We start from the raw sequence: 15228 nt of genomic DNA, 5'->3' as shown, positions 1-15228 counted from the left end.
GACACGACCCATTTGGTTTAGAAAACAAGAGGGTTGTTTCCCTTTGGATTGTCACGAATGATTTTTGCCGTCAATTCGAGGATTTAATTAATTTTTAATTCTTATTTTTTTTTTCTTTTTTAAATGTGTCACGTGAATATCAAAGCTATGATAAAAAGGTAAATAATGTAAGTGGAGAAAAAGTGGTCCTTGTTGAAGAATGTTCACTTATATACCAAACAATGAGGTAAAGAACACACAAGTATTAACTTTGCATGTAGGCCAGGGTCACTACCTACCCAGAGTTTAAAGAAAAAAGAGAATTAGGTATGATCAAAAACAGCTTTAACATGCTAGAAAAAGAAGTTAATGGAATAAAATGGATAAAAGCCACCATGTAACGCAAGTAATAATATATTAAAAGGTCATTATCAGGCTATGAATATTATAATATTATAATAATAATAATAATACTATGAAAGAAAGATAATTAATTGTTGATAAAACAAGACGTATCATTGTCTGAACGTCCTACTCATACAGAAAGGACAAAAGTGGATGAGTTAATTAAAAAGTTTTTGGCATACCCAAAGCCCCCCAAAGCATCCAAAGATGACGCGATTTCTAAACTAATCTTGCTTTATTAATCCCCTAATCACCCTAATTATCACACTGTCATCTAGAGGGGCAATAACAACAATATAAGGTGGGTTTGGTTTATATTTTTATTTTTATTAAATTTAAAAAATAAAAGACACTACAAATAAAAAATAAAAAAAAACGCAAACCAAAACCATCCATCATTCTTCATACAAGGCTTTTAATAAAAAAAAAAAACTATAAGCCAATGTGCGAGTTTTATGATTAATATAAAAACGGCAGAGTTTGCTGATATAAAACCGAAGGAAACGACATAACGAAAACAAAACGGAGCACCCGAAGAGGATAACACCCAAACTTTTCTGGGCTACAAACTACAAAGTCATCACCCTTTCTGTCTGCTTTATTTTTTAATCTCCCTAATTTTCCATCTCATAAACAAAAGAGAGAAAAACAAGTTTTTATTTTTTCTCACACCAAACACACCCTTCTTATCTGACAAAACCGCCTATCCATACTGCGAAAACTTTCCCTCAAAGTTTTGTCACTTTACCACCAAAAGTTTCCTCCAAAGCTTTCGATTCTTTCACCGATCATGCTTCAAAGCTTGGTCCCTCGTTCGCCTATTACTCCAAACCCTAACTCCATGAAGACCAAGCGTGACCGCCACGACGCCACCGCTGATTCCCCCGCTGACGAGGAGCCTTCCTTCAAGCGCGCTAACTTCTCCGGTGAGAAGTCATCGGCGCAGGCCGTGGGAGAAGCTGAGGGACACCACGAAGAACAGCAGCAACAGGTTCTGGAAGTGGCGGAGGCCAGAGGAGGAGAATCAACCGGCCTTAAGCTCCTCGGTTTGCTGCTCCAATGCGCGGAGTGCGTCGCCATGGACAACCTTGACTTCGCGAACGACCTCCTCCCGGAGATCGCGGAGCTCTCGTCGCCGTTCGGAACCTCGCCGGAGCGCGTCGGCGCGTACTTCGCACAGGCTCTGCAGGCTCGCGTGGTGAGCTCATGCCTCGGAGCGTACTCACCTCTCACCGCGAAATCGGTAACCCTAACTCAGTCGCAGCGAATCTTCAACGCGTTCCAGTCCTACAACTCGGTGTCGCCGCTCGTCAAGTTCTCTCACTTCACCGCAAACCAAGCGATCTTCCAAGCTCTCGACGGCGAGGATCGCGTCCACATCATCGACCTCGACATCATGCAAGGTCTTCAATGGCCAGGACTCTTCCACATCCTTGCCTCGCGATCCAGGAAGATCCGCTCCATGCGGATCACCGGATTTGGATCCTCGTCGGAGCTTCTAGAATCCACCGGAAGACGCCTCGCCGATTTCGCTAGCTCGCTCGGTTTACCGTTCGAGTTTCATCCGGTGGAAGGAAAAATCGGAAGCATCACGGACCTGAGTCAACTCGGCGTTCGACCAAATGAAGCGATCGTAGTTCACTGGATGCACCATTGCTTATACGACATAACAGGGAGCGATTTAGGGACGTTGAGATTGCTGAGTCAGCTGAGGCCGAAGCTGATCACGACGGTGGAGCAGGATCTGAGCCACGCCGGGAGCTTCCTCGCGAGGTTCGTGGAGGCTTTGCATTATTACAGCGCGTTGTTCGACGCGCTGGGAGACGGTTTGGGTGCGGACAGTTTGGAGAGGCACACGGTAGAGCAGCAGCTTCTAGGGTGCGAGATCAGGAACATCGTGGCCGTTGGAGGTCCCAAGAGGACCGGCGAGGTTAAAGTGGAGCGCTGGGGAGAGGAGTTGAGACGGGTCGGATTTCGACCCGTTTCTCTTCGGGGAAACCCGGCCTCGCAGGCTAGTTTGCTCCTTGGGATGTTCCCTTGGAGAGGGTATACCCTCGTTGAGGAAAACGGTTCTCTCAAGCTTGGTTGGAAGGATCTTTCTTTGTTGACCGCTTCTGCTTGGCAACCGTCCGATTTGATTACTTATCCTGAATGACATTGAGAGAATCCCCCGCAGCCGCATGATTTGTTTTTCTCTTTGTTCCTTGTTTGCTTTGTTTTGGCCCGTTGGGGAGCACGCAACCGTCACGGTTGGAATTGCAAAGTGGTTTGATTTCATCTCGTAGCTCTGCTGCGAGTTGCAGACCTCAAACGGGACACGGGTTTGGCGCACAGAGAGAGAGAGAGAGAGAATCTTTATTAAATTATTAATTATTAAGTGAAATTACTAAAATTGAGAAATCATTGCAACCATGGTCCATGGTTATCTTCATTGATTTTTTTATTAATTAATTTCAATTTTATTAATTGTTTAATGTAATTGACTCTCTTCAGGAGAAGAACGATGTTTAGGGGTGGAGTAGAGTAGTACTGTAGTAGAAGGAACAAGGAAGGATGGGTCCTAGGTGTATAATATAATAAGTATATAATAATAAATTAATGATGATGTTTGGGCATAAAAGAGAGAAAGGTAGAGAAAAGCGTCAAAGATTAACAATGAGTGGTTTTTTTGTTTTTAGTTTTGTGACGTTTCAGAAGAGGAATGGTAGGAGTAAGATAAATTCAAAAAATGATGGATGTATGAATGAGTGACGTATCATGCGTGGAAAACTTACCAGTAACAGCAACAATGGTTTATGGGTGGCCAGGGAAAAAGAGGACAGAATATACGTAAGTGGTCAAATGCTCATTACTCATTTCATTTACTTTACCACAGAGAAAGGCCAGACTTCAATTTTATTGGTGGACCTAACTTCTTTGATGCATCTTCTTTTCTAGCTGGAAAATGGAAATGTACACGACTTCTGCTGTTCTGCATAACTAATTATTGGAATTTTATAATAAGGATGCAAAATTTTGCTATTTTTAATTTTAATATAATTATGTGAGAGGTGATTTACATAATAATGGTGTAATTTCATTATTTACGGTAAATATAATTGACCTGAGAATTTGTTGGGATGTGGTGAATTGTACTTTTACATTTTAAAAAATGTTTAAAAAAAAAACTATTTGTCTCCAACAAATTTACTTTTCGAAAATAAAAGAACTACAATTTACTTTCATATTTTAATAAATCACCTACAATTTCTATTTTTTTAGTATTTCACCTATCAACCAACAGCATAATTTTTTTTTCATATTTTAAAAGAACAGTAAGTAAATACAAATTAACAAGAAGTTTCAAGTCTCAACTGGAACACACCAATGGCATTGAGAAAGTATGTATAAATGGACAGAAGTGTATTTATCAATTAGTGTACACTTCGAGGCTAAAATCAGAGTCTTGGCTTGTTATCTTATCTGTGTTTTGTATCCGTGTGCCTTGTTAAGTTATATGGATTTTTATATAGTATAAACTTTAATTTTCGTGTTCATTCTCATCATTGTTTCTCATTCATTTATTCATATTCAAATAAACTCCCCTATATATCATGTTATTCTTCACGTAAACCAATTAGTGAAAAATAACACTGATGATAAAATTACTAGATTTACCGTGTATTTATTTTCAAGAACGTGATGGCATGCATGTAACTTTTCGCATATAAATCGCTTTCTTTCTGTCAAAGCTTTGCTTCTCCTAACGAGGAAATCCTTTTTTCTTTTCCTCTTTTTGGGCGATGTTTATCAAAGGAGGGAAAATTAAAAGGAGAAGTAAGCCGTCTTTCTAATGGACTCAATTCTTAATTATACACAAAAACGTACCTAATGCGTGATCAATTGCATAGTAATATGACTCTCGTAAACTATTATTATGAAGATAAGGTAAGATAACAATTAAACTTGTTATATTCATTTTCAAACATTAAGCATATAGTATATATTTATTTGGTGGATATTATTATAAAAATTTTATAATTGTCTTTATATAAAGATGTTTTTTTTTATTTATCATTAGATTATGAATTGTATGGTTTAATTTTAATGTATTATAAAAGAGTTATTTTTTTTAAAGTGTAGCTAAACAAACAAAATATATTTTTAACACAAGAATTTTCATAAAAAGATATTTTTAGCATCTTGTCTTCATTTGAGTAGGTGCTTATTTATTTTTCCCCCATATTTTATGCTTTTTGTATTTGAGTTATTATAATACAGGAATGTTATTTACAAACTAAAATCAGTTATAATATATTTGTATATAAATACATGTATAATTTAACTAATTTTTAATGTGTATTTTATATTTTAGGGTAAAGTATTAAATTGGTCTCTTACGTTTTGTTTAAAGTGTCCTATTTGAATCCAATAAAGTTTCATTTAACTTTAATATAATCCTACCATAAGGTCAAAGTTAAATAACTAACGAAATGTCCTACATGACAGCAGTACAAGAATAAGGTCGATAATCTAAAAAATAAGTACAAGTTTCAGAGGCACAAAATCAACCGTGGATGCATCAATAAATTTATTTATCATTCTTCTTACAATTTAATGAAATATTTTCTATATATAAAACTAAAGAGAATGATAAATAAAAGTATTGATACATCCACAGTTGATTTTGTGTCTCTGGAGCTTGTACTTGTTCTCCAGATTATCGATATTATTTTTGTACTGCTGTTATGTAGGATATTCCATTAATTATTTAATTTTGACTTCACGGTGGGACTACATTGAAACTAAATGAAACTTTTTTGGATTTAAATAGAACACTTTAAACTTTAAAAACGAAAACAGGATTACACCCAAATATAAAGGACCAATTTAATATTTTATCCTATATTTTAATATTTATTTACGCTAATAGTTAATTTTAGTTATTGATTTTGTTATACACTTAACGTGATTGATTATAATAATAATAGTTGTTACGGCTTGGCCCAAACAGCTTGCGGGCCGACCTGATCCATAAACCACCTGACCCAAACGGTCGGGTGCGAGCCGCTCAACCACCGACCCGGACACGCGTCTTTGACAGCTCTCCACTACAGCTATATGAGGAAGCTTCGAGGAAGGTGGGTCTGCTCTTGCGGGACCCACTTCTGACACAGTATATATGGGGAGGGTCCTACCCCTCCTCCAAGGTACGACACACCTCACTTTATCCCTTTTTCGCCTGCACACTCGATTGACTAGAGCGTCGGAGTGTCTTTGCAGGTGACACCTCCTCCACACGAAGAGCTCGGGACGTCGCCTACCCCTCCTCCGACGCAGCAACCCGGAACCAGGCGATACCCCATCTCACCAACCGAAGTTCCACCTCGAACCGTCCGGTACCCGACCTACCGAACATTGGCGCTGTCTGTGGAGACTCGCCTGAATGGACGTCGTACTGGGTCCCGGAGAACCAAGCCACGGGGCCGAGCGGAGGGGGAAGCCTCGGTAGCTTCCTCCCGAGAGCGCACGAGGTCCCCTCCACGACGAACCGAGCCATCTTCACGATCTCAAGAACGACGCCCCTTTGGGGGAACAAGCAACAACAACGCCAGAATAATGCAGGAACTACGTCACAGGATGCAGAACCTGGAGTGCCAACTGGCAGATCAGGAACATCATCAACGAACACCCGAACTTAGCTACTCCCGTTCTCCTCCGAAAAGTTGCTCCCAGCGAACGCCTAGCCCAAGATTTGAATCCGAGAGCGCCCGAGAAGAAGGACGCCCAGGAAGACGCCGTGACCCCGTCATATACACCAGGACGGAAAGGAGACGTGCCACAGAGCAAGACCGGGAAGACGGCGGGGGGAGACCGAGGAGGACGCGGCAACCCGTGATAATGGGCGCAACCCCGTTTCATCGTTCCATCCTCGAGGTTCGGCTACCAAAGCACTTTGATAAGCCCACGGACATGAGGTACGACGAAACCCAAGACCCACAGAAGCACCTTACGGCCTTCGAGGCCAGGATGAACTTGGAGGGAGTGGGAGACGAAGTGAGATGCCGCGCTTTCCCGATCACTCTGGCGGGACCTACAATACGGTGGTTTAACAGCCTCCCACAGGGCTCGGTGGCTAGGTTTTCGAACATCAGCCGCGCTTTCCTAGCCCAATTTACGACCAGAATCGCAAAGGCAAAGCACCCGATCAATTTGCTCGGGGTGACTCAGAGATCCGGCGAGCCGACCAGAAAGTACCTAGACCGGTTCAACGACAAGTGCTTGGAGATCGACGGGCTAACTGATTCGGTAGCTAGTCTGTGCTCGACGAATGGACTTCTGAACGAGGACTTCAGGAAACATCTCACCACGAAACCGGTGTGGAAGATGCAGGAGATCCAAAGCATAGCCAGGGAATATATCAACGATGAAGAAGTCAGTCAGGTCGTGGCTGCCAACAAGCGACAGCCCTCCTACAATCAACCTCAGCAGCACGGTAGCGGAGAAAGGCAGAAGGAGCACGCTAGAGACGACAGTCCGAGCAAGCCGTCCAGGCCGTTTCCTTGAGTCAGGAAGTTCACCAATTATACTCCCCTCTCCTTCCCCATCATAGAAGTTTATCAGTTGATAGCCGAGAAGGGAATCTTTTCGAAGCCCCGACCTCTAAAGGACCGAACCGGGGGAAACAAAAGTCTCTATTGTGATTATCATAAGGGCTATGGACACAAGACACAGGATTGTTTCGACCTGAAGGACGCACTGGAGCAAGCGATCCGGGACGAAAAACTGGCCGAATTCTCCCATCTCATCAGGGAGCCGAGAAGACGAGATCGCGACCGCGAGGGAGAAGACAAGACCCGCGCAATGAAGCGATGGTATGAGTTGGAGGACAGCGAACACGACCTTACCATAGTGAACGTGGTAACAGCAAGGGACACGGCTCCAAGGTCGAGGTCGGCACACAAGAAAGACGCCAAAGTCCTGGCGGTTTCCTCATCTGTGCGAAGCTCCAAGAGAGTTCCACCCATCTCATTCGATCCGGACGACCAATGGTTTGATGAGGTCACAGAAAACCCTCCCGTGGTTATTACGGCCAAAGTGGGAACCGGCCTCATCAAGAGGATCCTCGTGGACACCGGGGCTGACTCGAATATCATGTTCTGCAATGTGTTCGATGCCTTGGGCCTACGGGATGCCGATCTAAAGACTCACCAGCACGGTGTCATAGGCTTGGGCGACCACTTCATCAAGCCAGACGGGATAATCTCCCTCCCAGTATCCGTAAGACAGGGACAAGGGCGAAGATCGGTAATAGCTGAGTTCGTGGTCCTGCGAGACTCCACAGCCTACAACGTCATCATAAGAAGAAAGACTATCAATGATCTCGAGGCAAGGATCTGTACAAAGATGTTGGTAATGAAGTTCGTCACTGACGACGGATCCGTGGGATCCATAAAAGGAGACTTAGAAACGGCAGTCGCTTGCGACAATGTGGTGCACGAAATTGCGATCATCAACAATGGCTCCCAAAGGCTTGGTGCTCTCAAACGTGAATCACACTTTGTCACAACTCCGCACAACTAACCAGCAAGTGCACTGAGTCGTCCAAGTAATAAACCTTACGTGAGTAAGGGTCGATCCCACGGAGATTGTCGGCCTGAAGCAAGCTATGGTCACCTTGTAAATCTCAGTCAGGCGGATTCAATTGGTTATAGTGAATTGATAATAAATATAAATAAAATATAAATTAGGATAGAGATGCTTATGAATTCATTTGTGAGAATTTCAGATAAGCGTATAGAGATGCTTTCGTTCCTCCTGAACTTCTGCTTTCCTACTGTCTTCATCCAATCATTCCTACTCCTTTCCATGGCAAGCTTTTTGTAGGGCATCACCGTTGTCAATGGCTACATCCCATCCTCTCTGTGAAAATGGTCCAATGCGCTGTCACTGCATGGCTAATCATCTGTCGGTTCTCGATCATACTGGAATAGGATTTACTATCCTTTTGCGTCTGTCACTACGCCCAGCACTCGCGAGTTTGAAGCTCGTCACAGCCATCCCTTCCCACATCCTACACGGAATACCACAGACAATGTTTAGACTTTTTGGATCTCGGGAATGGCCATCCATGTGTTCTAACTTATACCACGAAGATTCTAATATCTCGGACTCGGTCCCCTGTATTAGATACCTAAGAGATACTCATTCTAGCTTGTTTGCATGTAGAACGGAAGTGTTTGTCAGGCACGCGTTCATAAGTGAGAATGATGATGAGCGTCACATAATCATCACATTAATCATGTTCTTGGGTGCGAATGAACATCTTAGAATTGGAATAAGCTTGAATTGAATAGAAAAACATTAGTACTTTGCATTAATACTCAAAGAACAGCAGAGCTCCACACCTTAATCTATGGTGTGTAGAAACTCTACCGTTGAAAATACATAAGTGATAATGGTCCAGGCATTGCCGAATGGCCAGCCCCCATAAAGGTCTAAGATAGCATAAAACTGATCAAAGATGTCAAATACAATAGTAAAAGGTCCTATTTATATCAGACTAGTTACTAGGGTTTACAGAAATGAGTAAATGATGCAGAAATCCACTTCCGGTGCCCACTTGGTGTGTGCTTGGGCTGAGCATTGAGCTTTACACGTGTAGAGGCTTCTCTCGGAGTTGAACGCCAGTTTGTAACCTGTTTCTGGCGTTTAACTCCACTTTGCAACCTGTTTTTGGCGTTTAACTCCAGAATAGGGCAGAAAGCTGGCATTGAATGCCAGTTTGCGTCATCTAAACGCGGGCAAAGTATAGACTATTATATATTGCTGGAAAGCCCTGAATGTCTACTTTCCAACGCAATTGAGAGCGCGCCATTTGGAATTTTGTAGCTCCAGAAAATCTACTTTGAGTGCAAAGAGGTCAGAATCCAACATCATCTGCAGTCCTTCTTCAACCTCTGAATCTGATTTTTGCTCAGGTCCCTCAATTTCAGCCAGAAAATATCTGAAATCACAGAAAAACACACAAACTCATAGTAAAGTCTAGAAATGTGATTTTATTTAAAAACTAATAAAAATATACTAAAAACTAATCAAATCATACTAAAAACTATGTAAAAACAATGCCAAAAAGCGTATAAATTATCCGCTCATCACAACACCAAACTTAAATTGTTGCTTGTCCCCAAGCAACTGAAAATCAAATAGGATAAAAAGAAGAGAATATACTATAAATTCTAAAATATCAATGAAACTTAGCTCCAATCAGATGAGCGGGACTTGTAGCTTTTTGCCTCTTGAATAGTTTTGGCATCTCATTTTATCCATTGAAGTTCAGAATGATTGGCATCTATAGGAACTTAGAGTTTAGATAGTGTTATTGATTCTCCTAGTTCAGTATGTTGATTCTTGAACACAGCTACTTTATGAGTCTTGGTCGTGGCCCTAAGCACTTTGTTTTCCAGTATTACCACCGGATACATAAATACCACAGACACATAACTGGGTGAACCTTTTCAGATTGTGACTCAACTTTGCTAAAGTCCCCAATTAGAGGTGTCCAGGGTTCTTAAGCACACTCTTTTTTTTTTTTGCTTTGGACCTTGACTTTAACCGCCCAGTCTCAAGTTTTCACTTGACACCTTCACGCCACAAGCACATGGTTAGGGACAGCTTGGTTTAGCCGCTTAGGCCAGGATTTTATTCCTTTAGGCCCTCCTATCCACTGATGCTCAAAGCCTTGGATCCTTTTTATTACCCTTGCCTTTTGGTTTTAAGGGCTATTGGCTTTTTGCTCTTGCCTTTTGGTTTAAAGAGCTTTTGGCTTTTTCTGCTTGCTTTTTCTTTTTCTTTTTCTTTTTCGCTATTTTTTTTTATTTTCTCTTTTTTTTTTCTTTTTTTCGCAAGCTTTGTTCTTCACTGCTTTTTCTTGCTTCAAGAATCAATTTTTATGATTTTTCAGATCATCAAATAACATTTCTCCTTTTTCCTTATTCTTCAAGAGCTAACATATTTAACATTCATAAACAAAAAATTCAAAAGACATATGCACTGTTCAAGCATTCATTCAGAAAATAAAAAGTATTGTCACCACATCAAAATAATTAAACTAGTTTTAAGGATGAATTCGAAACCCTGTACTTCTTGTTCTTTTGTTTTTAGAACATTTTTCATTTAAGAGAGGTGATGGATTCATAGGACATTCATAGCTTTAAGACATAGACACTTAAACACTAATGATCATGTAACAAGACACAAACATAAACATAAAGCATAGTAAACAAAAAATAGAAAAATAAGAACAAGGAGATTAAGGAATGAGTCCACCTTAGTGAGGGTGGTGTCTTCCTCTTCTTGAAGAACCAATGGTGCTCTTGAGCTCCTCTATGTCTCTTTCTTGTCTTTGTTGCTCCTCCCTCATAGCTCTTTGATCTTCTCTAATTTCATGGAGGATGATGGAGTGCTCTTGGTGCTCTACCCTTAGTTGTCCCATGTTGGAACTTAATTCTCCTAGGGAAGTATTGGTTTGCTCCCAATAATTTTGTGGAGGGAGATGGATCCCTTGAGGCATTAGTGGTTATGGAAAAACAATAAAGCAATGCTTTTTCCACACCAAATTAAAAATATTTGCTCGTCCTCGAGCAAAAGAAGGAGGAAAAGAGGAGAAGAAGAAGAAATAGAGGAGATGGAGGTGTGTGGTAGGTTCGATCAAGGGAGGGGGAAGTGTGTATGAAAAAGTATGAAGAAGAAAGAAGAAGAGGTGTGGTAGGTGGGGATCCTGTGGGGTCCACAGATCCAGTGGGGTCAAGGACTTAACATCCCTGCTCCAATGAGGCGTGTAAAACGCCCTTGCTGTGCAATCCTGGCGTTTAATGCCAGACTGCTGCTTGTTTCTGGCGTTAAACGCCTAAATGTAGCCTGTTTCTGGCGTTTAAACGCCAGAATGCTCCTCCTCCAGGGTGTGCTATTTTTAATGCTGTTTTTTATTCTATTTTTGATTTTTCAGCAGTTTTTGTGACTCCACATGATCATCAACCTAATAAAACACGAAATAACAAAAAGAAAATAAAATAGATATGATTAAATAACATTGGGTTGCCTCCCAACAAGCGCTTCTTTAATGTCAATAGCTTGACAGTGAGCTCTCATGGAGCCTCAAAGATAATCAGAGCAAGGTTGGAACCTCCCAACACCAAACTTAGAGTTTGAATGTCGGGGTTCAACACCAAACTTAGAGTTTGGTTGTGGCCTCCCAACACCAAACTTAGAGTTTGACTGTGGAGGCTTTAGTTGACTCTGCAGTGAGAGAAGCTTTTCATGCTTCCTCTCTATGGTTACAGAAGGAGATCCTTGAGTTTTAAACACAAGGTTGTCCTCATTCAGTTGAAGGACCAACTCTCCTCTATCTACATCAATCACAGCTCTTGCTGTGGCTAGGAAGGGTCTTCCAAGGATGAAGGATTCATCCTCATCCTTCCCAGTGTCTAGGATTATAAAATCAGCAGGGATGTAAAGGCCTTCAACCTTTACTAACACATCCTCTACTAGTCCATAAGCCTGTTTTCTTGAGTTGTCTGCCATCTCTAATGAGATTCTGACAGCTTGCACCTCAAAGATCCCAAGTCTCTCCATTATAGAGAGTGGCATTAAGTTTATTCCTAACCCCAGGTCATACAGAGCCTTCTCAAAGGTCATGGTGCCTATGGTATAGGGTATTAAGAATTTGCCAGGATCCTGTTTCTTTTGAGGTAATTTCTACCTATCTGATGAACGGATTTTTGACGGTTTAGAATTTCACAAATAAAATCTCGTTGAAGTATAGTTTCTAAACCAACCAATAATCCTTTCATACAAAAATTTGTTTGTCACAAGTACAAACCCCTAAAATCTATAAACCGAAGTATTTAAACCTCGGGTCGTCTCTCAAAGGACTTGTAGGGTAGTGTTCTTGTTATTGGTTATGGACTTGTTTATTTTGGGGTTTTGGATGAGGAATGTGAATAGTAAATGGTAGGAAAACTTTATTCACAAAATGGTCTTGGCAAGGTTTGGTTGTCAAGGGTCTTCATCATTATCACTAGCCACAAGTATGGTAGTTACAAGGATTAATCCCACTTAGTCATCCTTAAATCGATTAACAAAGGAAAGTCAAGTGAATTATATCAATCCTAGTCCATAAGTCCTAGCTTTCCACTAATTGGATTAATGAAGGCTAGAGTTAATGGCTATCAACTATCAATCAATTGGACACTAGTAACTCAAGAAATCCTAAGTTACCTTCTCAAGCCAAGAACATAAAATTCTAGTCTAACATTCTTCCAAGCATTTAATCAAACACTTGGAAGGCACAAAAGAAAAGTATAGTCAATCACAACAAGAATGAATTCTAACTACAATTGAATGTAAAGAATTAACAACAACAATCAAGGAAATCACAATTATCATGAATTACCTCAAATTGCATTATTGAAAGAAAATAGAGAGAACAAGAGTATCTCAATTACAAAACCTAGAAACAAAATAAGAGAAATTACAACAAGAGAATAGGGATAGAGAGAAGAACCAAAGTGTGGCAATCATCAATTGAAGGTAGAAGTAGAAGGAGACTTGAAATAAACCTAGAACTATGAGATCCTAATCTAACCCTAATTCCTAATCCTAATTCTAGAGAGAAGGGAGAGCTTCTCTCTCTAACTCTAACTATTTCTAAAACTAAACTATGACTAATGATTCAAGTATGTAAAGTATGTAAAAGTATCTTGATTCCCCTTCAATCCTTGGCTTAAATAGCATCAGAAATGAGTTGGATTGGGCCCACAAGGCTTCTAAAATCGCTGGCCACGTGTTGCATTAAGTGAGTCATGTGCCACCAACGGCGCGTCCGCGTACCGTGCGCGTGCGCGCCCCTATGCACGATGCAACTATGACAAATCTTATATCGTTTCGAAGCCCCGGATGTTAGCTTTCCAACCCAACTGGAACCGCATCATTTGGACCTCTGTAGCTCAAGTTATGGTCAATTAAGTGCGAAGAGGTCAGGCTTGACAGCTTTTTGGTTCCATCATTTCTTCATGAGTTCTCAAACTTTACATGCTTTTTCTTCATTCCCTTAATCCAATCTTTGCCTCCTAAATCTGAAATCACTTAACAAACATATCAAGGCATCTAATAGAATCAAGGTGAATTAAATTTAGCTATTTTAAGTCCTAAAAAGCATGTTTTCACTCTTAAGCACAATTAAGGGAGAAGTTATAAAACCATGCTATTTCATTGAATAAATGTGGGTAAAAGTTGATAAAATCTCCAAAAATCAATACAAGATAAACCCTACAAATGGGGTTTGTCACTATCCAATGCATTTAGTTCATTGGTGAGCAAGGGAGGTTCATCCTCCCAAGTCTCATTACCAAATAGTCTGGCATTCAGCTTCATGATTGCACCAAGGTACTTAGCAACTTGCTCTTCAGTAACGTCTTCATTCTCTTCAGAAGAAGAATACTCATCAGAGCTCATTAAGGGCAGAAGGAGGTTCAATGGAATCTCTATGGTCTCTAGATGAGCATCAGATTCCTTTGGTTCCTCAAAGAAAAACTCCTTATTGGTCACTGAATGTCCCAGGAGGTCTTCCTCACTAGGATTCACGTCCTCCTCCTCCCTTGTAGGTTTGGCCATGATGGTCAAGTCAATGGCCTTGCACTCTCTCTTTGGATTTTCTTCTGTATTGCTTGGGAGAGTACTAGGAGGAGTTTCAGTGACCTTTTTACTCAGCTGGCCCACTTGTGCCTCCAAATTTCTAATGGAGGACCTTGTTTCATTCATGAAACTTAGAGTGGCCTTAGATAGATCAGAGACTATATTTGCTAAGCTAGATGGATTCTACTCAGAATTCTCTGTCTGTTGCTGAGTGGATGATGGAAAAGGCTTGCTATTACTAAACATGTTTCTTCCACCATTATTAAAGCCTTGTTGAGGCTTTTGTTGATCCTTCTATGAGAGATTTGGATGATTTCTCCATGAGGGATTATAGGTGTTTCCATAGGGTTCACCCATATAATTCACTTCTGCTATTGCAGGGTTTTCAGGATCATAAGCTTCTTCTTCAGAAGATGCCTCTATAGTACTGTTGGATGATTCCTTTAATCCAATCAGACTCTGAGAAATCATATTGACTTGCTGAGTCAATATTTTATTCTGAGCCAATATGGCATTCAGAGTATCAATTTAAAGAACTCCCTTCCTCTGAGGCGTCCCATTATTCACAGGATTCCTTTCAGAAGTGTACATGAACTGGTTATTTGCAACCATGTCAATGAGTTCTTGAGCTTCTGCAGGCATTTTCTTTAGGTGAATGGATCCACCTGCAGAATGGTCCAATGACATCTTTGATAATTCAAACAGACCATCATAGAATATATCTAGGATGGTCCATTCTGAAAGTATGTCAGAAGGACACTTTTTGGTCAGTTCCTTGTATCTCTCCCAAGCTTCATAGAGGGATTCACCGTCCTTCTTTCTAAAGGTTTGAACATCCACTCTAAGCTTACTAAGCTTTTAAGGAGGAAAGAACTTGGCTAAGAAAGCCGTGACCAGCTTATCCCAAGAGTTCAGGCTATCTTTAGGTTGAGACTCCAACCATATTCTAGCTCTGTCTCTTATAGCAAACGGGAAAAGCATAAGCCTGTAGACCTCAGGATCAACCCCATTGGTCTTAACAGTATCACAAATTTGCAAGAATTCAGTTAAGAACTGAAAAGGATCTTCTGATGGAAGTCCATGAAACTTGCAGTTCTGTTGTATCAGAGAAACTAATTGAGACTTTAGCTCAAAATTGTTTGCTCCAATGGCAGGGATTAAGATGCTTCT

At 40.8% G+C, this 15228-nt stretch overlaps 1 protein-coding gene and 1 non-coding gene across 2 annotated transcripts; both read left to right on the top strand.

The window, feature by feature from the left end:
- The first annotated feature begins 762 nt into the window (after positions 1-762).
- LOC107629581 (GRAS family transcription factor) lies at positions 763-2859 on the top strand. Its single transcript, XM_016332395.3, has one exon. The coding sequence runs from the start codon at positions 1175-1177 to the stop codon at positions 2537-2539; it is 1365 nt and encodes a 454-aa protein (XP_016187881.1). The 5' UTR covers positions 763-1174; the 3' UTR covers positions 2540-2859.
- An 11944-nt stretch (positions 2860-14803) lies between these two features.
- On the top strand, positions 14804-14907 carry LOC148569843 (small nucleolar RNA R71). The gene has a single exon (XR_015907968.1). It is a non-coding gene; the product is annotated as a small nucleolar RNA R71 (small nucleolar RNA).
- Positions 14908-15228: the final 321 nt, after the last annotated feature.

The sequence above is a fragment of the Arachis ipaensis genome, chromosome B3 (genome assembly GCF_059453495.1).
Source record: "Arachis ipaensis isolate K30076 ecotype BB chromosome B3, ASM5945349v1, whole genome shotgun sequence".
Lineage (NCBI taxonomy): Eukaryota > Viridiplantae > Streptophyta > Magnoliopsida > Fabales > Fabaceae > Arachis > Arachis ipaensis.
Note: the sequence above shows the minus strand (reverse complement) of the source record. Positions and strands in the feature narration are given on the sequence as shown.

Bases quoted from the DNA above. Each gene is read 5' to 3' on its own strand.
- LOC107629581 (XM_016332395.3), top strand. From the start codon at position 1,175: ATGCTTCAAAGCTTGGTCCCTCGTTCGCCTATTACTCCAAACCCTAAC.